General features: G+C 52.9%; 1 protein-coding gene across 2 annotated transcripts in view; it reads left to right on the plus strand.

The window, feature by feature from the left end:
• GFRA2 (GDNF family receptor alpha 2) overlaps positions 1 to 22937 on the plus strand; it is an 82415-nt gene that overhangs the window by 13628 nt on the left and 45850 nt on the right. For both annotated transcript variants that reach the window (XM_025873894.1, XM_025873896.2), the window contains one exon: positions 18749 to 19103. In XM_025873894.1, the coding sequence (XP_025729679.1) occupies positions 18749 to 19103 (355 nt within the window). The remainder of the gene's footprint in view (positions 1 to 18748; positions 19104 to 22937) is intronic.

A 22937-nucleotide genomic window follows, 5' to 3' on the forward strand; every position in this document is an offset into this window, starting at 1 on the left:
GGCCTGCCCCGGCCACTCCTGCCCCGGCCTGCCCCGGCCTGCCCCGGGAAGTTTGAGGGCTGTGTGGAGCTCTAGCTTTGCTTGTCACGGTCCCTGTGCAGGAGTCCGAGGACTTTGTTGGTTCCTTCTTCTTGGCCTGTTCCCTCTGGCATCTGGGAGACCTGTGGGCCCAGGGCTGCCGCCCCTGCTCGGGCACTGGGAGGGCCTTCCTGTCTTGGGAACCGCTCTGTAGGGGCTGGGGACGAGCTCCTCCTGAAGCCACCACTGGTGCTCAGTGGTGGCCAGGGGGGCCTGTTACGGTACAGGGCCTCGGACCTTAGGTTTCTAGGAAGTTTTGTGGCAGTGTGTGAAGCCTTCTGAAGTTTCTTTTGCTCTTAAACCATGGGTTCTCAATAGCAGCACTGTTGGGGTTTTGACCTGGATAATTCTGTCCCGCGGGCAGAGCTGTCCCATGCATTGTTGGATGTTTAGCAACGTCCCCGGCCTCTACCCATTGGATGCCAGTAGCAACGCACTGAGTTGTGACAACCCAAAATGTCTCCAGACATTGCCAAATGTCTCTTGGGGGCACGACTGATACCAGTTGAGAAGCAGCGCTCGAAAACTGTGAAATGAACGACTCTCCAGTGAGACCCTAAACCCCTTCAAATGAAGAATTTTCTAGGAGACTGTTTCTCAAACTTTCTTTTTCCGTTATTGCCCCCTGCTAAGGAGAAAAGTCAATTCTCTGTAGAGAAATACTGTTGTAGTCTCTTTGGGCTGCCATCACAAAATACCACGTTGGGGAGCTTCAACAACAGAAATGTATTATCTCATAAAGGCTGGAAGTTGAAGATCAAAGTCTGGCCGGGCTTGGTGTCTGGTGAGCGCTCTTTTCCTCACTTGCAGATGGCCACCTTCTCACTGTGTGGGAAGGGAGGGGTGGTGAGGAGGGAGGGAGGGAGGGGGAGAGAGAGCGAGAGAGCTTTTTTTTTTTTTATAATATAAGGACACCATTTCTATTGGTTTTGGCCCTACCTTATCACCTTTATGACTTCACTTAACCTAATTACCTCCTAAAGCTCTGTCTGGAAATACAGTCACATTGGAGATTAGGACTTCAGCATGTGAATTTGGTGGGCGCAATATAGTCCATAGCAAATACCAAGGAACACCTACTTTTCTTTTTTTGCCTACCCAAGAGCCAATTTTTGAGACTGTATCTAAGGAATTGATACAGGAGGATATATATGTTCCTGATGGGAGAAATCCTGGAACCCCATGAGAAAGGAGGCATTGGCCAAAGGGTGACCAACTAGATTTGCCCTTGGGCCCTGGTTGATGGTTGGGGTTGGTGGTGAATGAAATGGAGACTTCAGAGATGATCCTGATTGGTTTTGGATAAAACTTCACCTTGGGCCACTCCTTTGGAGACAGCCTCGGGGCTCAGATGCAGGTTGAGAATATTCTCAGCATGGGATGCTATAGTGGGGATGCCGTGCAGCCCCGATGTACCCAGTTCTCACCCTGCCAGCTGAGTACTGCTGGAGGGGTGGAAGCCATTGGGTTTACCTGCAGCAAAGACATAGATTAGCCTTGCTCCTTGAGGGGTGAAGGTCAGAGGTCTGCTTCCCGGACTCCCACTAAACATCTTTCTAGCAGAAAATCTTTATGTGATGGACTTGATACTCCGTGAGATAAGGATATTGACAAGTGAGGAAGTTATTGGGTCTCAACTCACTGAATCACCTTCTTTTACCCGCTGCCCAGATGGAAATGGCCCCCACATGACCCTGGATCCCTGGGCTCGGGGAACCACTCCCTACAGAGAGGGCATAACTTCAGGGTCTGTGACAGCCCCCCCCATCACTCCAATTGACCCCACTCCACCCAGAGTAGCCCCAGAGTTGGTGCATGGGTGGCCCCATCTGGGAAGCTTGGGCACAGCTGGGTGGAGGGCCTTGGCCAGGCCAGCAGGAAACCAAGCAGGCCAGGGTGGGGCGCAGAGCAGGAACAAGTCTGGATGTGGAGCTGGGAGGCCCGAGCGAGTGCCAGTGCATTCCCTGCCACAAATCACCTGAGGGGCTTGGGCAGGTCACTTCCCTGCTCCAGACCTTATGTTTCTTTTCTGAAGAAGGAAGACATAAGCTTAGAGCAGAGCTCCCTGATTTTTCCCCACCAAGGCACACAGACAGTGGCAATATTGGGTGGCATACTAGGGTGCGCAGAGCATCTTGGTGCTTGGGGGAACATGGGCCTCTGTGTGGGGTTAGTCTCTGGGCACATATGTCCCCTACCTGTGGCTTGCTGGCTGAGAAGGCTTGGCCTGCGGGACCCAACATCTCCACCAATGCTTTGGGATGATGAGGCTGCCACCTTGTAGAACTGGATGGAGCCCGTCTGCACATGCACACACCCAGAGTTGGCTGTGAATTGCTTCCTCCATCATCTCTGTGTGGAAAGGCAGGGGGTGGGGAGCATGGGGTCTCTGTGGCCCTCCTCTAGGCTGCTCTATGCCCAATCAGGGCCCTAGGGACTTGGAAGAGGATGTTCTTGTAGCTTTGGGGTTCGGGTGCTACTATCTCCTTCACATCTACTGTCTAAGAATTTGGGCCCCTGTTGGGGCCTCATAGAACATGTGTTCTTCTTTATCTCTGGCCTTCTCTCTCTGTTGGGGTTCTCAGAAAGTCCCACTGGGAATCTGTTGGCAATAAAAGCGGCCAGGATTCCTCTAGCACTCTCTGATGCCAGAAGCCCTGGGGGAAGGACCAGCCTCCCTTCCTCTCTGCCTAGTTCAAAGACAGGCCCTAGGGTCAGTGACTGGGGCTGGGATTACTGGTGTCCCGTTAGCCCTGAGTCCAAGGCTGGGAGGAGAGCAGCCTGGCTCTGCCCTGAACCATGGCAGCAGTGATGTTGGAGGCGTCCAGGTGGGAAGGGAGAGTTCACGGGAAAGTGAGGTTTTTCCTGTTTCTAGCCATTCAACTGCCCTTGCAAGCACGAGGCGGAGTGGTTAGGGAGGCAGCCTAGTGCACAAGAAGAGTGTGGGCCTTAAGGCAGACAGTCTAGGGTTTGAATCCCGACCTGGCCACTTAGGGGAGTGTGATCTTGGGCCTCAGTGGGCCTTCTCGAGCTGTAGTGCCCATGCTTGTGTGGTGGGAATGTGATACCTACTGTCGAGGTTGCTACAGAGGAGTTACTGAGAATGGATGTAGGCAGAGTAACAGTCATCTTCCCTGTGCCGGGGATGCTCAGTAGGGGACAGGGGCTTGGGGGAGCTGAAGTTGGGAGCCCCTCCGTCCCCAGGTGTTCGTGACCCTGTGAGTACTGCACCCCAGCTGGTCGCACATGGGGAGGCAGGAGAGGATGGAACAGGTGAGAAGAAGAAGGTCTTCTTAGGGAAGGGAGAGACTGTTCAGGCGGAGGGAGGTTGTGGAAGTGTTCCATGCTCGGGTCACGTGGAGGGAGGCCATCAATGCAAGGGTGGGGGGTCTGGGAGGCCCAGGCAATGGTTTCCCTCGTAGCCTCAGGGCCATGCCTGGGGGATAGGGAGAAACAATGGCAGATGGCCTCCGCTGGGCTTCGCAGTCTTGGTGAGGGGTGGGAGCCTCCAGGGCCTCTGCATCCCACGAGGGCCTTACCAGATGCATGGGCACGGAGCACGTTTATGCAAACGTCTTTTCTGTAGCTGGAAGGGAACTTAGAGATCACCTAGGCCCACCCCTTCTCCCAAGGGGCTGATAGAAACGCCTACTCTCTAGAGTTTTGCTGGGACTAAATGAGATATTGCGGGTAAATGCTTGACTCAGTGCTGGGGCATGTTGCACTAGGATATGCAGCTATTTAAAGCTTATGGAGTTTCTCTAAGGGCAGATGGCCTGGAAGCTTGCATCTGAGAAGTGGTTGCAAGCCCTTTGGTGACATGAGACTGCCTCCCACCCATGATAGTGCTTGGTGGGGGCTTGGGTGGGAGATGACTGGGCAATTTTCATGGGACAGTAGGACCTGGGGACTCCTGCTGAGCCACCCTGGCCTTGGTGAGCCACACTGTGGAGGGTTGGTGACACATGGAGGTGGATGAAATGTCTGGGCCAGGGGCATTTTGTGGGTTGGAGGAAGACGCAGTGGGCAGTGTCTGCCTCAGTTGGCCAGTAAGCCTCTGGGGTGGGTGGGCCGTCTTGCCTGGCCAGGGGCAGGAAAGGCCTAAGGATGTATCAGGCTCAAGTGGTCCCCTTTTTGGGGGCTTAGGAGTGGAGGGAACCCTATCCCTGCCAAGAAGCCTGACAGGTGGCCCCTGACAGATGAGCACCACCTTTCCCCTTGGTGCTACAGCACTCTCATGTGTTGGGGGCACATGTGTGATCGTGGGTGTTGGTCTGTGTCCATGCGTCCATGCTTCTCTGTATTCCTGTGGGCGACTCGTGCTCTCCTGTGCTTCTAATACATACATACCCACACAGAAGATCCTGGAGTACTGGGTGGGCCTGCCAGACCTAGTTCAAATCTTGGCCTTGCCCTCCCAGCTGGGTGACCACAGCGTGGGTCACTTGACCCTTCTGACTTGTCAAATGGAGCAGTTGGGGCCTGCCTTGCAGGGATTGGTGGTGATGCATGCATAGCTCGTCACATGGTGCGGGGGCACTGTAGAGGGCGGGAGGAAGCTAATGGCTTCAATGGGGTGTTAGACCACACAAGGAAAGGTGGCGAAGAGGTGCAAGCAAATCTGAGGGGCCTATGTGTGTTGCATCTTTGGAGTATCTGAGGGTTAGGGAAGGGCGGCGTGCTCATAAATGCTTTGTGGGAGAGATGGGGCCCGGGCCAACCTGTTTTGTAAACTGAGCTTGCTGTGTTCCAGATACTACATCAGACACTGCTTTAGAGTGAAGCAGACTCACGTCCTCACTGCCTAGTGGGATGGGCAGACACCCACTTAGACACCCACTAGGAGGCTTTTTGGTGGTGGTGTGGTATAGACCAAGTGCTGCTCAAGAGTTCAAGGAGCCCGGGTAAATCAGGAAAGTCTTGGAAGAGGAGAGAGGGGTTCTGGGAATGCCGTTGCTGGCAGCGTCATGGCTTAGAGGCCTGGCCCAGCTGGGGTGTTGGAGGAACCACACATCTTCTGGGCCTGGTGGGCTCTGAGGACAGTGAAGAGAGACCCTTGTGTCAGATGGGAGATTGGCCTCGCTGGGGTCTCCGTGCTTGGGACTCCTGCCCTGGACTTCTCCAGGACAGAGCTCAGCATGACTGCCTGGCTAGGGGGCCTGGGTCCCTGGGGAGGGGCTGAGCTGCCCTTGGGTGGGGGAGAGGCTTGGGTCCTGGGCTCCAGAGTCAGGCCTCTGTGAAGGTCACCTCCATGGCCAGAGTGGGGGCCTGGCTCAGCTCTGCTAGATGCCTCAGGAGGCCCCTTCCTTTCCCTGGCTCCTCTCAGGGGGTGCCCGAGCCTTTGTGCCCCCAGAGCCTCCTCCCCTCAGGGTGCTTAACGGAGACTGGTGAGCAAGGGCTTTACTGGCTCAGCCTCAGCTGGTTGGCTGGTGCCTCTCAGAAACCCCCTTCTGAGGCAGCCCCTATGAGGAGATGGTGGGGGTGGTTTGGGGATGGAGAGCAGGGGAGGACCTGAGGAAGCAGGCAGCCTCTCTCCCTGCCCCCCCTGCATGGTGGCTTAGGCGATAAACTGCTTATCCTCAGGTTGTCTCCCTGAGCCGAATGCAGAAGCGTGTTATTTAAATTTCCAAAATCACATTCTTCTTCTAACAGCTGTCAGAGACTCTGAGTGTCAACGAGGACTGGGTTTTAGCTGCAGCTGTCACCTCTTACACCTCCCCTTTGCGAGGAGGAGCTCATCTGACGGCGGGGAGAGAGGGTGTGGGGTGGTGGGCTGGGGCCTGTGGGGACAGGGGGAGGGGAGGTGACTGTGTGGATGGGGTCAGGTGCCCAGTCCCTCCTGCCATGCTGATCAGCAGCTGGGAGCAACTGGGAGGAGGCAGGCACCACCATCAAGGGGCACTGAGACATGTCCCCCTTCCGTTTCCTTTCCTGCTCTCTCCTGTCAGCACGGTGACCTAGGGCTCCTGGTAGTGGGGGGCAGGATTTGCTTGCCCTCCGGTGTGAGCAGGGTGTTGGTGACATTTTGTTGCCTTTGTGTCCAAAGAAGAAATTGCTATGAGGAAAAAAAAAAAAAGGAAGGAAGGAAGAAAAGAACAGGAGAGAACAAAGTTTAACCCCAAAGAAACACTTTTTAATGGTAGAATTTGAGATGTCATGGTTGGGGTGAGGTTTTTGGGGTGAAGACATTTTCTGGTACTTTTTTGGGGGGAGGGGCAGAGGGAAAGGGAGAGAGAGAAAGTGCAGAGGGGTGATGGGGCCCTTCCCTCCACACCCAGGGCAGAGCCTGACGTGGGGCTCAGTCTCATGATCCTGAGATCATGACCTGAGTCAAAAGCAAGAGTTGGATGCTTAACTAACCGAGCCACTCAGGCGCCCCTTCTGGTACTTTTTAAAATAATATCTCCTAGGGGGCACCTACTGGCTTCTCCTTGGGTATGTGAGACAGGCTCTGCCAGTAGAGGTGATGGGGAGGGTTCGTTCTGGGCTGGGTCTCTCTGCTCTTTAGAGGCTCCTGAGATGGCTCTGCAAGATTCTGCTCCCCTGAGTGTGCTCCTGGTTTAGCCATGAACTGTATTCACCTCATTTACTCCAGCGTAAGGCAGGGTTTGGGTAAGTGCCCTGGGAATGACCCTTCCAACCATATCTGTTGGTAGCGGAGGGAAAGGAACAGGACCGAGTGGGGTCAGGTCAGTGTGTGGAGGGTGTGTGTGTGTGAGTGTGCGCGCGCGTGTGAGTGTGCGAGAGTGTGTGAGTGCGTACGAGTGTGTGCACGCACGTGCGCGCGCGAGTGTGTATGTGTGAGTGTATGTATGTGTGTATGAGTGTGTGCGTGTGTGCGAGTGTGTGTATGTGTATGTGTATGTGTGAGTATGAGTGTGTATGTGAGTGTGTGAGTATGAGTGTGCGTGTGCGTGCGAGTGAGTGTGTATGGGTGTGAGTGCGTACGAGTGTGTGTGAGTGCGCGCGCGCGCGCGAGTGTGTGTATGTGTGAGTGTGTATGTATGTGTGTATGAGTGTGTGCGTGTGTGCGCGTGTGTATGTGTGAGTGTGAGTATGAGTGTGTATGTGCGTGAGTGTGTGAGTATGAGTGTGCGTGTGCGTGCGAGTGTGAGAGTGTGTATGTGTGTATGTGCGTGTGTGTATGTGCGTGTGTGTGGGGTGTGCTGTGAGCCTGTTATGTGTTTGTGTATGGAGTGGTGTGTATGAGATGGAGTGTGTGTGGTGTGTGTGTGTGAGGTGGTGTGATGTGTGTGGGGTGGTGTGTGTTGTGAGCATGTTGTGTGTGGGGTGGTGTGTGTGTCTTTGTGTTCTGTGAGCATGTTATGTGTATGAGGTGATGTGTGCATGTGGCGTGTGTGATACGTGTGTGTGGGCACTATATGTGTAGTGTGTGTTTGTGTGGAGTGGTGTGTATATGAGGGTGTGTGGTGGTGTGTGCATGCGTGTGTGTGTGTGTGTGTGTGTGTGTGGCCTGAGTGGGAAAGTGCGGAAGGGTGATGGGGCCCTTCCCTCAGTGGAGCAATCACTGCCCCCAACCCTCTTTTCTGCCTCTTAGGGAAGCCCTGGTCCAGGGCTGAACAAAGAGGGGCCTAAAGATGGGAAGGCCATTTTCACATGATTGACAAAAATAGTTATTGGACTAAACCTTTATATGTGTGTTTTGGGGCTTCCTACTGTCTGGAGGTTATGTCACTGAACTCTGGATGCTTATGTCCCATCTCGCAGAGGCGGTGTGTGTGTGAATTCATCCTTCAAACCCCAGGAGCATCCTGTATGTGCCGTGCCCTGTTTTAGGGGTTGGGGGTATGTCAGTGAACAAGACAAGGGAATTAGTTGCCCTTATGGAGCTTATTTCAATTCGCCGGAGACAGAGAAAAACAGAAGACAAGCCAACAAAGAAATGAACAGCACCACCAACAAAAAGATAGTGACGAACGCCATGCAGGATTAAATAGGAGGACAGGTCAGAGGTGGCTGGTGGGTCTTCCAGATTGGAAATGCCAAAATCGGACTCCCAGGAAGGATCCCACCATGGGGTCCCGGAATGGCAGAGGGCACATCTAGGGGAAGGTCCTCAGGAGGGGACACCATGAGGGAGGGTGGGGCCTGGGGAGGCCATGTGGCTGGGGCCCAGTGAGTGAGGTGGAGGTGGTGTTTGGGAGGTGGGCACAGATGCAGGCAGGGGCCAGCTCACTGGGATGCTGCCCGCAAGTTAAGGATTCTGCATTTCATTTTAAGGGTGATGTGAAACGTTGGAGGATTTTAGGCACTTGAGCAGCACAGTATGATTTCTGCTTTTGAAAACCTTACTCCTGCGCTGTGGGAGGGTGGACCATGGGGCGGGGAAGGGCACAGGCAGGGGAGGAAGCTGGCAAGCAGTGAGAGGCCGTTGCACTGGCTGGACTCCTAAGACAGTAGGGGTGGAGAGGGTGCGGGATCTGGGGTCTGGCGTGGGATGGAGCTAAGGACAACTCTGGTAATTTAGGCTTGAACAGCGATGGTACTGCCGTATATTAGGATGGGGAAGAGGGAAGGAGAGGTTGGCGGGGGAGCAATCCAGAGTTCTCTGTCGGCCACAGTCGGGTGGAGGTGCTAGTCAGACCTCCGCCTGAAAATGCCAGTAGGCAGTTGGATGTAAGCCTGGAGTTCTGAGGAGAGGTCAGGGTTGATGTATAGATGCAGAGTCGTTAGCATATAGATGGCGTTTAAAGCCCTGGACCCATGAGGTCACCTAGCAAGAGTGTGTGGACAGAAAGACAGGGAAGCTGGGCTCTCCATGCAGGGGACGAAGAGCAAGTAAAGAAGCTGAGATGAGGGCCAATGAGGGAGGGGAAACCAAGGAAAGGGTGAGGGGGGAAGCCAAGAGAAGCACACGTCTCAAGAGCGAGGAAGGGGTCAGCTATGCCAAATGTAGCCAAGAGGTCAAGTCAGAGAAGTTTAGAGACATGACTATTGCATTTGGCAGCATGGAGGCCACTAACGACCTTGGCTGGACTGTCCTTAGTGGGGCCGTGGGTTGGAAACTTGATTTGGGGAGGATGGAAGAGAGGGTGTGAGGCAGAAAGGTAAAAACAGCAACCGTAGGTGGCTTTTTGGAATTTCTTTGTGAAGAAGGACTTTTCATGGTGAGAAAAGTATATTTCATAGTCAGTAAAAAAAATTTTAGCTTGTGGTTGGTGCCTCCAATCCTTCATCCATTCACTACAAATAAAAAATGCTGATGAAGGATTTAGGTGAATCACTTCAATACGAAATGCTTCAATTTTGGTTCTAATTTTTATAAATACCAAATTAAAGCTAACATGTCATTGTGGGAATTGGTGTGAGTATGGTAAAATTCCTGGTTAAAAAACCCCACCCAAACTACATTTAAAAAGATACAGAGCCCTCGAAAGTGGCCAACAAACTCCCTTCAAAAGGTGAAATGATGAAATTTTAATTTTTAATTGCTTTTTAAAACACAAAATTAAGACCAATAAGACTTTTGAAGAATTGGAGAAAGAACTCTGACAGTGGTTAAGATTTGACAAAATATAAAATGATATTCAAGAGCAATTGATTTTTGGAATTTATTTTCAGTGAATTTGCCATTCGTCAAATTGACTTTTGGTGTGTAGGTCTGCTTCCAAAAATACAGCTGACCCTGGAGGGTGCTGGGGTGGCTGCATGTTGTGTGGGGCTGGAGGGGAGGGGAAGTCCCAGAGAAGGCTGAGGGTATAAGGGAGCCTGGGACTGCCGCTGGTTTGAGGGGCAGCACCCAGAGCAGCAGGGACGAAGGTTGCGGTCCCACTGGATCCCTGGGCCTTGAGTGAGGACAGAGGACTGGCAGGCGAGGCATGCTGGGATTGGCAAGGTCATCTCTTGGGGAAGTTGAGGTACCACTTCATGCAGATGGTATGGGGCTCCTGGCTACCACTCTCAGTGGTGAGGAAGATCCTGGAATTCCTGCTCTCTTAGGCTTCTGGATGAGCAGAGAGCACTCTGGAGCCTTCCTCTTGATCACCAGTGAGGAGGCTGGGCACCCTTCTCTCTTTTGGGGTGTGGTGTGTGAGGCTGGAGCAAGAGGTACACGGGATGGGCCTCTTCCTGCAGGGTTGTGTGACAATGGAGAGATGGAGGGAGGGAAGATCTTTCCAGGTGGGGGACATATTCGTAAACAAGCATTTATGGTGCATGTGCCATGTTCTGGATACCGGGAGAGAGACATTTTTATCTACATTATCCTGTCTAATCTTTAGCACTGTCCTGTGTGCAGGCAGGCTGGGTGTTTTATCCTCATTTTGCAGATGAGGAAAATAAATGAGACTCAAAGAGGTTGCGTAACCTGCTTGCTCTGCTAGTTGGTGGCCCAGCTAGGTCCTCTGCCTCCCCGCTGGGCCAGAGTGCCTGCTCATAATCGCCAGTCCAGCCCTGAGCAGGGATGGGCAGGGGCACTTGTGAAGCCTGCAGGGCGAGCCTGAGGCCAAGGGTAAGTTTCCATTTGGTACTTGATCATCGTCTCATTCAGACTGGAATGTAAGCTCCAGGAGGGCAGGGGCCTTTGTCACTTTTGTTCATCTCTAGCTGTGCTCCACGTGAAGTGGGTGCTCAGTGTGCAGATGTTGGGACAGTGAGTGAATCTTGAGGGGCAGCTGGCCATGGGTGTCCCCATGAGGGCGAGGGGTGTGGAGGTGATAGTGTGGGTGGCTACAACCCAGTGGGGAAGGTGGGCTCCCTCTAGCTCCCCACCTGTCCTGCCTTCCATCCAGCCCCATTTAGAGTTTGTTTTGTCTATGTCTCATTGTCACTTGCCTCTCTGTTCACCCTTATGTCCCCAATCATTTGGACTCAGCTGACTGTCCTTCTCTTTGAAGCTCTTGGCTTGGCTTCCAGGAGACCTGACTTTCCACAACGCCCTGGTCCACTCCTTCCCATTTCCCTAAATGATGGTGTCCGAAGCTCTGTCCTGAGCCCTTTCCTCTTCTTTATCGTCGCCCCCAACCTAGGCAACCTCATTTAGTCCTATGGCACTAAATAGCCTCCGTGTCAGTCATGTTGTTTTATGCCTCTAGCTCAGATCTACCTCCTGCGCTCCAGACTCATTTGTCCTGCCTTTTCAGCATCTCCACTTGGACATCTAGTAGGTATCTCAAACTTCAGTGAAAACAGAATGATGTGTTTAGTTCTGCCCTCCTTCTCCCTTCCAGGTCTTTCCTGTTTCACAAAGTGATTCCACCACCTGCTGGTCAGGCCCCAAACCTGGATTTCTCTTTCTTCTTATTCAGTGTCCAGCCCATCCTGTTGGTTTTATCTCTAAGTTATGTGCAGAATGGGCTCAATTTTTGACATCTTTGTAGTCACTACTGTACCCAGGCTACCATCTGTGGCTTCTCTCTCTTACTTTTGCTTCATTAAGGAAACTTCAGCCACTTTACCCTTCCTTCGGCCTGTGAACATGCCAAGCTCATGCCTGTCTCAGGACCTGTGCACTTGCTTTCCCTTTTGCTTGGGATTCTCTTACCTTGGATTTTTTGCAGGTTTCACTCCTCCTGCCCACCATGCTTTTCAACTTGGATGTTACCTCCTAGGACAGGCCTTCCCATCCTCCATTCATTCTCTTCTGAATTCCCTTAGTTTATTTTCTTCATAGCACTTATCAGCACTTTAAATTATCTTATTTATTTGTTAACATGTTTATCATCAGTCTTTCACTAGACTGAAAGCCTCTGGAGAGAATGGACTCTGTCTTTCCAGTTCACAGATGGATTTCTAGGGCAAGTGGTCAATACCTGAAAATATTTGTTGACTCACAGCTGTGTGGCTGACTGCCAGCCGACAGGGACTTGGGGTCTGTCCATGGAGGAGGCAGGTGCGGTTGTGAGCCCTCGTATATATGAGCGTGTTTCTGTGCGTGTACATGCTGTGTTTGCATGGGGCCAGGGTGGACTCCTTTTAGCCTGTTTATAAATGAGGTGGGATGGGAGCTTCCTCACTCCCTACAGCCCTCAACGTCTTACACTTTGTGTGTGTGTGTGTGTGTGTGTGTGTGTGTGTGTGTGTGTGTGTGTGTAGGGGGGTGAGGGTAGGCAGGAGAATCACAAAATGTAGGAGACCATACAGTTGAAAACCTGTCCTTTTTCAGGTGAGGAAGTGAGACCCAGAGAGGGCCAGGCTTTGTCTGGGGATTGGCATATCAGGAGAGGCAGAGACAGAAATCAGGCCTCTGACTCCCATTCGAGTAGTAGAGCTGCAGAGTATGGCCCAGGGAACCGGGGTGGGCTTGGGGCTGGACGTTGCAGCCGGAAACGAGATTAGGGGCAAGCGACTAGGCTGGCAGTTTCCTGGAAGGCCAGAAGGGGAGCAGAAACACCCAGCGCCCCATTGGCTTGCAAGTATCACAGAATGGTGAGTGTCTTATTTCTGCTCCCATAGGGAGAGGCCTGTTGGTGGTTGTAAAGTCTGCCTCTGTGGGCCTCCTGGTTGGGTTGGGGGCATGCTTTGATGACCACAGAGGGCCTTCAGTTGCCTTCTGCTGAGGGTGGGTTTGGTAAATGGTGTGCCGGATTGGGTGTGTGCATGTTTGAGGAGGGGCACTGGCAGCCCAGCCCCCACTCCAACTCAGTGGTCCTGCAAGTTTGGAAGGCTGCCTCAGAATCATGGGGGAACTTGCAAAATCCAGATTCTTAGGTACCAGCCATAGAGCTCTTGACAGGGAGGAGGGGCGCCTGTGCATCTGCGTGTAACAGGCACTTCAGGTGACTCACAAACGCACCGAAGTTGAAGGACCTCGGCTGTAAACCAGTGGCTTCCCTCCAACTGCATGTGCACTGCTGCTGCAATGGGAGATGGGCGTGGGAATAAATATTTTCATTTTAATAGCAGTGCATTTTAACACGTGTTAGAAAAATTCAGAACTAACAGAGATGTTATCATTTAGGATAAACCGGGTAGGTATTAAAAAATTTAAAGGGGCTCCTGGGTGGCTCAGTTGGTTAAGCGTCTGATTCTTGGTTTCTGCTCAGGTCATGATCTCCGGGTTGTGAGATTGAGCCTGGTGTGAGGCTCCATGCTCAGTGTGGAGTCTGCCTGCGAGTCTCTGCTCCTTCCTCTGCCCCTCCCCTTGTACATGTGCTCGCTCGCTCTCTCTCCAATAAATAAATAAATCCTTAAAAAAATTTAGAAAGTGAGTCAGTTGAAGAAATTTATACATCTCACTTATGTATTAGGAGATTTATTTAAAGGAGAAATTAAATATTCATACGTGTGGTACTGTTAACATGGCCGAAATGATAAAGGTGGACCTAGGTGACTGCGGTGTGGCAAAGCCCGCTCCATACAAGTGTCCTACACTTACTTCAAGGAGAACAGTTGGAAGATCTAGGGACAGTTGGTCATTGGCTCAGGGCAGCACCCCAGGAGGGAAGAGGGGAGGCGGGCGAGGCTTGGCTGGGGTAAGGGAGTCCCTCTACAGTTCTTCGCCTGGCCTGCCTCAGGGCGGGACAGGGAGGGAGGGCAGGAAGAAGCCCTGTGTCCCCCTGGGGCTGGAGCCGGAGGCTGAGTTCCCTGAGGTTTTGGAAGGTACCAGGTCTGGTTCAATCCCCCTAGCTCTCCCTGGGGCAGCTGTTTGCCTTTACTCCTTGGCCCATCTGGGCTCCTCTGGGCAGGCCTGGGAGACCCATGTGGGGAGGAGCAGAGTGAGTGTAGAGAGCAGGCTGGCCCAGGCCTGAATCCTTCACTGGTCCTGTGTGGTCTCTGCCAGGGGTGTGGAGCGGGCGCGAAGGGAGGGTAGCCGGGGCGCCTCCCTCCTTGCCCTTTGGACAGTTTAGTCAAGGGGCTGAGGCCCACACTGGGTGAGGCTCCTGTTTGCAAACCAGCCCTCCCTCCTTCCTCCCCCAGTGGGGGCTGTGGAAGAGAAAACAAAGCCTTCCGGAGCCAGGGGAGAGGCGGCTCAGTGGTGGGAGAGAGTGCATGTGGGAGGGGCTGTGTGCTTGGCCTGCCTGCCCGGGAACGTGCCTCCTTGTTTGGAGGGAAAGCCGCGCCCAGCCAGCCTCTGGGGTCATTGGCCACCCGGGCAGCCAGCCGCTCCGGGAGGGTCCAAAGGGGCCATTCCCCACCAGGGCAGGCACCCGCTCCGGGAGGGTCGGAAGGGGCCTCGTCCCTGTAACTAGGCAATTGTTGTTACTGTTGCCACACTTCCTGTTTTTTCTAGAAAATTTACCAAGTTTTGGCCCAGGGGTTTACATTTCCCGCCCCCTAGCACAAGCTTTCACTATTCAAGCTCCAGTGGAAGGCACTGAGGCTGTAATCACACCGGCATTAGCTCAGGAACACGCTGAGAGGAGCGGGAGCAGAGCCCCTGGGGAGCCTAAAAGCAGCCGCGGGCCTAAATTAGCTGCTGCTCCGCGTGCGGAGTCGCCCCACTCCTCTCCGGGGGCCCTCGCGGTCCTCGCTGCCTTCACCTCCGCCCCAGGTTGCTTCACTCGCTCTTCCCTTCTGCCTGCTAGTGTCCTGACAGGTGCAAGGAACGTGGAAGAACAGCCTGGCTGGCGGGGGAGAGAAGCCTTTGTAGAGGGAGTGCCCCCAGAACAGCCTGTGTGCAGACGGGTGTCCTTCGATCCCGGCCCTGGGCAGGATGGTGTGGCCTCAGCTCGGGGCGACTGCTTGGGAGGCCGCACCCCACTGTGGACAAGCCCCTGGTCTGCTCTCCGGGCTCCTCTTTCAGTCTCCAACTCCAGGCATCCTGAGTTGCTGTCAGCACCTCCCAACTTTTGCCCCAGCTCTTTGTTGGCTCAGCCTGGGACCCGCTTTGTACTCTTTTTGCTCCTCCGACTCATCCTGTAGGTTCAGCAGAGATGCCACTCCTTCTGTGATCTCTGGTCTGGGCACACGCTGCTCTCCTCTCTGCTCCCACAGCACCCTGACTTCCCTGACACACAGTTCAGCCCCTTTGTTTCCAGCTGAGTCTCTGAGGAAGTGCTTGGCACATAGTAGGCCTTCAATAAAGATCTGTTTATCCAATGAGTAGGAAAACCAACCTTGATTCTCTTTCTGCCTTAATCTCCCCCTTTTGTTTTTATAAGAAGAAGAGAGGAAACTTTCCTCTTTCTGCCTTTGTAGGGCTGTTGTTGGCAGGGTGTCGGGGTGAGGCCCAGTCTTCGTCCATCGTCCCCCGACTTTCACATCTGAGCCCTTCTGGGCCACACTGATACTTGATTACACATGGTCTTGTATTGACCACTGTTGCTGGCTTTGTGTAATTTTGGCTTCTTTAATAATATTAGCCAACAGTTTTTGAGTACTTGTTAGGAATTAAATATTATTCTAAGTACGTTTATTCTTTCACTTGTTAAATTTGTCTTCAACACCTACCATGCACCAGACATTGGGAAATAGGGGTACAGCAGTGAGGACAACCAATAAAGCCTCTGCTTTTATGGCGTTTATATTTGACACAAACAAATGACTAAAGAAGTGTATACTATGGTAGATGGTGATGAGTTGTGGGAAAAAGGAATCAGAGTAGGGGTAATGGGAGTGGCTTCTTATTATGTATAGAGTGGTTGGGAAGGATTCAGAGACAAGGTAGCATTTGAACAGAGACCTGAAAGAAGTGAAGAAAGGTAATGGGGGAGAGCTTTCCAGGAAGAGGAAGCAGCAAGTGCAAAGGCCCTGAGGTCAGGGCACAGTCCAGGAAGAGCAAGGAGGCCCTTGTGACTGGAATGGAGGAAGTGACCAGGAAGAGTAGGAGGTGAGGTCGTATAAGGCAGTGCTGCCTAACAGAAATATGAGTCACCTACATAATTCTAAACTTTCTAGGAGCCACATTAAAAAGTAAAAAGCAAGTAAAAGTAATTTTAACAATATATTTGTTTAATATATTTCCAGAAGATTATTGTTTTAATATGTAGTCAAACTAAAAAATTATTAATGAAATGCTTTACATGATTTTTATTTTTTCTTAGCACATCTTCAAAATCTGGTGTGGACATCCCATTTTGGGCTAGCAACATTTCAGATGCAATGGCCACGTGTGGCTAGTGGCTACCGTACTGGACAGCACAGATAGAGAGCCTTGAAGACTGTACCCCGAGTGAGATGGGAAGCCACAGGAAGCGTTGGGGCCCAGGAGCATTATCTCTCTGCCTTGGGTTCTAGAAGGTTCACTCCAGCTGCGATGAGAGGATTGTTTTGAGGCAGGGGTTGGGGTGGGCTCCAGGACAGAGCAGGGAGACTGGGAAGTGAGGCTCTTGCTAGCATGCAGTGATGATGGCTTGGACGGGGGTGGTGAGAAGTGATTGGATTCTGCATGTGTTTTGGAGGTGGAACTGCCTGGTTTGTCTGACATGGTGTGTGAATGCGAGAGGACTCATGGAAGTACCAAGATTTTTGGCCCGAGCTATTGGGAGTGTGAGTTGTTTTCAGAGGGATGAGGAGGACTGGGGCTGGGGAACAGCTTTGCGGGGAACACGTGGGTTTGGTTAAGTTTGAGATGTGGGTGTCAGCTTTCCAGGTAGAGTGGGCAAGCAGCAGTTGGACATACGAATCTGGGGTCCAGGGGGAGGTCTGGGTGGGGACAAGCCATGAGGGCCCTGGGGAGCAGGTGCACAGAGAGAAGAGGGGGCTGAGCCCTGGAGGAGAAGGCAGAAGGCTGCTTAGGCGAGAATAGGAAGACCAGCAGAGGGGGGAAGGGAGTGAGGAAAGGGGGCCAGAGGGGGCCACTGGCTGTGTCCAGTGTCCTGATGGGCTGAGGACGAGGAAGCCCCAGGATCCCTGACTACTGACAAGAGCGGGAGGCAAGTGCCGGGCTGCGGTGGGTCCAGGTGAGACCAGGAGGGGAGAAAGAGACTGTTGGAATGGACAACTCCTTTGAGGGGTTTGCCTTCAAGGAAGGAGAAAAATAGGGTGGTACCTTAACGGTGGGTGTATGGTCATTAGGAGGCTTTTTTTCTTCAAGATGGGTGGTGTAACACCTGATGGGGATGATTTCGTAGACAGGGCAAAGATATCATGCAGGAGAGAGAAAGAAATGAGCCATCTCTTTCATGTTTACAACAAGGTTATGTGGAAGGTACTATTATGCAGATGGGGAAACTGAGGCAAAGGAAGATTCAGTCACTTGTCCAAAGCCACACAGCAGGGCCATTCAATGCCGATGGCTCAGTTCTAGAACACCCAGCCTTAACTGCTATGCTATTCTGTCTCTTGGTTTCCCAGCTAGATTTGTGAGCTCTTCGAGAATTGGGATGAGCTCGTACACATCTGTATCTGACACAGCACCCAGCAGAGGGGGCTGTGCAGAGGTGGGGTTTGATAGATCTTTAATGACCCAGAGACCAGGAACGGTGCTGGAAATGCTCAGGCATCTGTGCTGGCCACGGGAGGGGGGGCATGGTGTCAGCCTCCCTCACCCCACATCCTTCCCAACAGCTTCCAAGACCTTGCATGACATGGGTGGTGCTCACTAAATATTGGCAAGCATTTATTGGGTGGATGAAGAATGAATGAAGAGGCTGTGGCTCATTGGTCCTAAAAGCTAAACTGATGGTGTACACAGTGCTGGCACGACTGGGTCCCTGCTCTTGTTTACTGCCAGTGTGCTGGGTGACCTGGGGCAAACCCTTGCCTGTTAGCGCCTCAGTTTCCTTATCTGCGAAATCAAGAGGTAGGGTTAGGTGATCTCCCATCTGGCTCTCACCAGAACGTCTCAGGTGGGCATTTGCAGACTGGATTCCTGCCTCCCTCCTCTGTCTGTTGTCAGGATGGACAAGAGGCACTCTGTAGGTGGGGGTTGGCTGGCAGTGGAGGGTCAGGTGGTTGTTAGAAGAGCTGAGACCTGCGGGATGGGGTAGCCACCACAAAAGGAACCCGACAATTTCTGAGAATTCTGCTTTGTGTCCAAGACATTGCGCTCCGTGGGCAGGGATGCAAAACTCAAAGGCATGGCGCTAACACCGAAGTCCCACATCCAGCACACCTACCCTTCTGCTGGCTATGTGCTCAGCCCTGTTAGAGTCTGAGGCTAGCCTATAGCCTCTACCTCACACTGCGGGGCTCCCACCTGCACCTCCTTTTTAGTGGTTCTCTGGACTAACCGCTCGCTGCAGCACCCCCACCTTGGGGCATTTTGGAACGTGTAGGGACAGCTTCAGTGGTCCTATGGTGGGGGTGAGAGGGTGGTGGCAGTGGTGCTGTTCGTACTCGGGCTGCTAACAATCCCGCGATGAGGACTGTCCCTCCCTAAATGCCAGCAGGAGCCTGACCAGAAGCCCGCTCAAGTGTGCTGCTGCTGGGTGCTCAGGGGCCTGGGGGCCCATCCTGCCTCAGCTGCCACTCAGTCGTATCATCTTGAGCCAGTCATTTTATGTCCTGTTTGTGAACAGGACTACGAACACCTAGTTGCTTTTGCCATTTTGGTTGTGATAAGTTTTAAATAAGACTGAATTAACAGTCCTCATCATCAGAGCTCCCCACAGGTACAGTTTGGTCTGTACCAGGCGCTGTCGTACCCAGGTACAAGCACCTGGACCTGTTTAGTCGCTCATTTAATCCTGGCTGTGTCCCCACTTCACCGATGAGGAAACTGAGGCAAAGGGCACCGTGGATGCTGGGAGGCATCCCCAGGGAGCGGGTGGCTGTGGGCTTCCGGTGCCTGGGCAGGCCTGTGACCCGCTCTCTCCTTCCGCTCCAGGGACAGGAGCAGACCCAGCGGTCAGCGCCAAGAGCAACCACTGCCTGGATGCCGCCAAGGCCTGCAACCTGAACGACAACTGCAAGAAGCTACGCTCCTCCTACATCTCCATCTGCAACCGTGAGATCTCGCCCACCGAGCGCTGCAACCGCCGCAAGTGCCACAAGGCCCTGCGCCAGTTCTTCGACCGGGTGCCCAGCGAGTACACCTACCGCATGCTCTTCTGCTCCTGCCAAGACCAGGCGTGCGCCGAGCGCCGCCGACAGACCATCTTGCCCAGCTGCTCCTACGAGGACAAGGAGAAGCCCAACTGCCTGGACCTCCGCGGCGTGTGCCGGACCGACCACCTGTGCCGGTAAGCGCGCCGCCGCCGCAGCCCCTCGCCCTGCGCTTCCGGGCCCCGCAGAGACATGCGCAGACCCCGCTGTCGGCCACTTGATTCCTTCGTTCGTTCGGTCGGCTCAGGTTTATGGTTTGTCTGCCTACTCCGTGCTCAGCTCGTGCTCAGCCCGTGCTCACAAGCCAAGGAGCGGAGAATTTCAAAGCATAAACCCCTAGAGCCTGGACTAAGAAGGGACCTTCAGTGAACTGGGTCATACCTCTGGAGGCAGCCCCCACCTCAGGTCCCCGTGAGGTCATGTGGCCCCCAGGACGGGGCTCTGGTAAATCACAGAGGTAGCTCCTGGTAGGCTGGTGCTGCCCTGCCGTGCGGGTCGGAGTCTGACTGCCTGGGTTTGACTTTTCCGCTCACTAGCTGTGTGACTTGGAGCAAGTTGTAAACTTTTCTTGAGTCGCCATTCGTTCACCTTGTAAATGGGAGTAAACATGCCCACGTCACAGGATTATCCTGAGGATTAGAGGATGTGATGTGTGCCCAAAGCTCAGCACAGAGCCTTGCTTAGAGGAAATGCTTAGTAAGTGTAGCCTAATTATTAGGAAGGTTTTTTTGGTTGTCGTTAGAGTGAGGTGAAATGTGCTTCTTTAGAGTTCCTCTGTCTTCCTGTTTGTTGTTAAGCACTTATCTAGCCGCGGTGGCACCCGGCACTCAGTTCTAAGGGTGTGCAGAGGTGAACACTGTGCTCTGCGAGGAACAGCCGGTGCAGAGGGGGAGACAGACAAGGCAGCGATCCCAGTGTAGGGGATGAGGGCTGTGGGCTCTCAGATGAGGCTGCGTCGGGAAGGGACATCTGCCTCAGCCTTGGGGGGTCTAGGGAAGGGGGCCTTGAGCTGAACCTTGAAAAATGAGAAGGAGAAAACCAGGGAATATTGTCAGCTGGAAAAGCATATGCAGAGGCCGGAGGGTAGGAGAGAGCCTGGCCTTATGGGGCGCTGCGGATGGTGGGCGCACGTGGTGAGGGCTGTGAGTAAGCAAACCACAAGAGGTTTGCTTACTCTGTACTGGACATCGGTTTATTATATGGTTTATCGAATTTAATTCTCACAACAAAGCTACGATGTAGGTACCGATTACCATTTTTATCTGTCACGTGGGGAGATTGAGGTACAGAAGGTAGTTTGCCTGAGGTCACACAGCTCATACACTTCAGAGCTGGGATCCATGTATCCTGCTGCTTTCCAGCGTAGCGCACTGGCCTGCACTAAGACGGCAGCTGCAGGAGTGGAGAGAAGTGTGTCATTTCAGATATGACTGGTAAGTAGACTTGACAGGACTGGGTGATTGGTTGAAAGTTCGTTCCCCGGAGGCAGAAGTCATTTCTGTTTTGTTTACACCACACCTCGTCCTACACAGAGAGCCTGGCACATGGTGAGCACTCCACAATCATTACTGGAATGGACAAATGAATGATGACCGCCATGTTTCCTAGTTGAGTAATTATGGGACGAAGGAGCCATTCAGCGTGTGGTGGGGGGAGGTTGGGATGTGCAGCATTTGCGGTGCCTGGAGGACCGTTGCCATCCCCTTGGCTGTGCCTGGGGGCATGCCCAGTAAGGGGCTGAAGTGGAGAAGTGGGTTTGGGAGCTGTTGGGTACCTTGTTGGTGATTAAAGCTCCATCAGTGAGTGGAATGAGTGGTGCAGGGTGGGTTGGTGGAGCGCAAGAGGGAGTCTAGGCTGGGGATGCCTGCAGATTTGGGCATCCTCGGTCAGTGGCAGGCCTTGTCCATCCCCAGTGTGATATTGAGCAGACTCTGCTGTGCCGTCTTGTGAAATGTCACTAACAAGGACATCTCCTTGCGGGGCTGCGGGTAAATGGGAAGCACTTCAGAGTCCTCCCCTGGTTCTTTGGACCAGGATCAGCATGGAAGCTTCCTACTCTAGCCAAGGTTCCAACTGGCCCAGAAGTTGCATACTTTGTCTCTAGCCTTTGTCTGGTTCATATCCCCTGAGCCTTTAGACCTGTAAACTTAAGACCAGGAGAGGCTTTTCCTTTTAAAGTCTTCTGATATGGAGTCTGGAAAGCCTGGAGAATCTCTTGGAATGAGTCCATGGAGTCTGGCTCAGTTCTCTCACCCCAGCCCCGCAATGGGCCATGACCTACTTTTTTTTTTTCTTTAAACACAATCTTTTGATTGCTCCTCTCAACTTACACTCGTTGGAAGGATGGTCTGGATTGTGTGTGTGTGTGTGTGCACGCATGTGCGCGCATGGGGGTGGGGTGTGTGTGGCTGGGAAGCTGTGGAGAGGATGATTCTGTTGTCCTGTAAACTGTGTCCCTTTCAGGCCTTGTTAGGAAGAGGCTCTCTGAAATGTCGTGTTCCTCTTGGTCTACCGAGAGGACATAAATAACTCGGTGCTGGCCCTGTGCCATATCCTGGGCTGTAATTTAACCTCTGGGTGCTGAGGATGTGTATAAATAGATTCTAGCCTGGGGCTACCCTGGCTGCCTGGGTCTCTTCAAGCAGTGGCCACTGTCCTTGTCCAGAAGGACTGCTGGGAAGGCAGAGGGGTTGGGGTCCCCTCCATCAAGGTTGTCCACAGGGAATGGGGAGGAGTCCCTTTGGCAAGCTCTCCCTCTTACTTAGCTTGGGGCATGTCTGGTGTCTGTAGGCAGTTTATATGGGCAGGTCCAAATTTGATTCTTGGCTCCCTGGAGTGGTCCCTCAGCGTCCTTTGGACTCTTTATAGAATCTGTTGACTGATGTTTTTAGTGGGTTATCTCTAAACGGGAGCAAATGGTTATTTGCAGGGGGTACGTGGGCTCTGGGGCTTCCAAGCCTTCACTTCTTTCAAAGAAGGTCTTGAATATCTTGAAATCATATACCAAGTTTCCCATGTATGTTCCAGAGAGAAATGCATTGCTTTCATTAGATCCTCAAAGGGTTTCTTGACCTCTCAAAGCTTACGATCCTCTGCCTTCTCTAGATGGCCAGCTTGGATGGGCTGCCTGGAGGATTGTGAGTGACTCAGGCATGGGCGGGGCAAAATGGATGCCCTGATGGATTCCAGCCAGCGCTGCTGGGCCCAGTGGGTCACCCAGGGCAGGAGGAATGGGGGTCTTAGGGACATTCCTTTGTTCATTTGACAGCCATTTGTTGATCCTCCACTGTGGGCCAGGTCTTGTACTGGGATTAGAGAGCCATGAAGTAGGTGGACGTCCTTACCCTCAGGGCGCTTACGAGTCCGTGCCAGAACACAGTGTTTATTGTTATTGCCTCTACAGTGAGAAACTAGATGATTGCATTTGCGCTCAGGTTCTCTTGCCATCACAGTTCTGCTCTGCTACCTACCAGGTCTTCCTGGGGTCACTTTGGTGACACTGAGAGCAGCCCTTGTGGAGAGGAGCTGCCACACACAAACCTGACTTAGGGGCCTGCCCAGGCTTGAGCAGAGCTCAGAGCCAAAAATTCCAGTCTTTTCCCAGAGCAGAGCTGTGCCCATGAGTGCCATGGGGTAGAGAAGTCACCATCTTCCTCGCCAGTGGAGGGAGACTCTTTATGTGGGCAGCATTATGGGATCTTCAGCCTTGCTGGTGACCCCGAAACCCATCTTCCCACCGAGGATCCCATGCTGGCTCTTGTGGCTGACCTCAGTAGGGGTCCTGCTTGCCCTTGAGCTGTGGGCCAAGGATGCCCAAATGACTCCTCTTGGAATTTCCTCTGGTGCCTTGAGACCCAGTTGGAATGTTGAACATTATTTTGCTGAAGGCTCTGGGAAAATAACCAGGGTGAGGAGCTGCCACCTGCATATATAATTTATATCTTCTGGCTCTGCCCATGGCAGGGGTATTC

Source organism: Callorhinus ursinus, unplaced genomic scaffold (assembly GCF_003265705.2).
Source record: "Callorhinus ursinus isolate GAN/ISIS: 27379988/994484 unplaced genomic scaffold, GSC_fseal_2.0 scaffold4, whole genome shotgun sequence".
Classification (NCBI taxonomy): domain Eukaryota; kingdom Metazoa; phylum Chordata; class Mammalia; order Carnivora; family Otariidae; genus Callorhinus; species Callorhinus ursinus.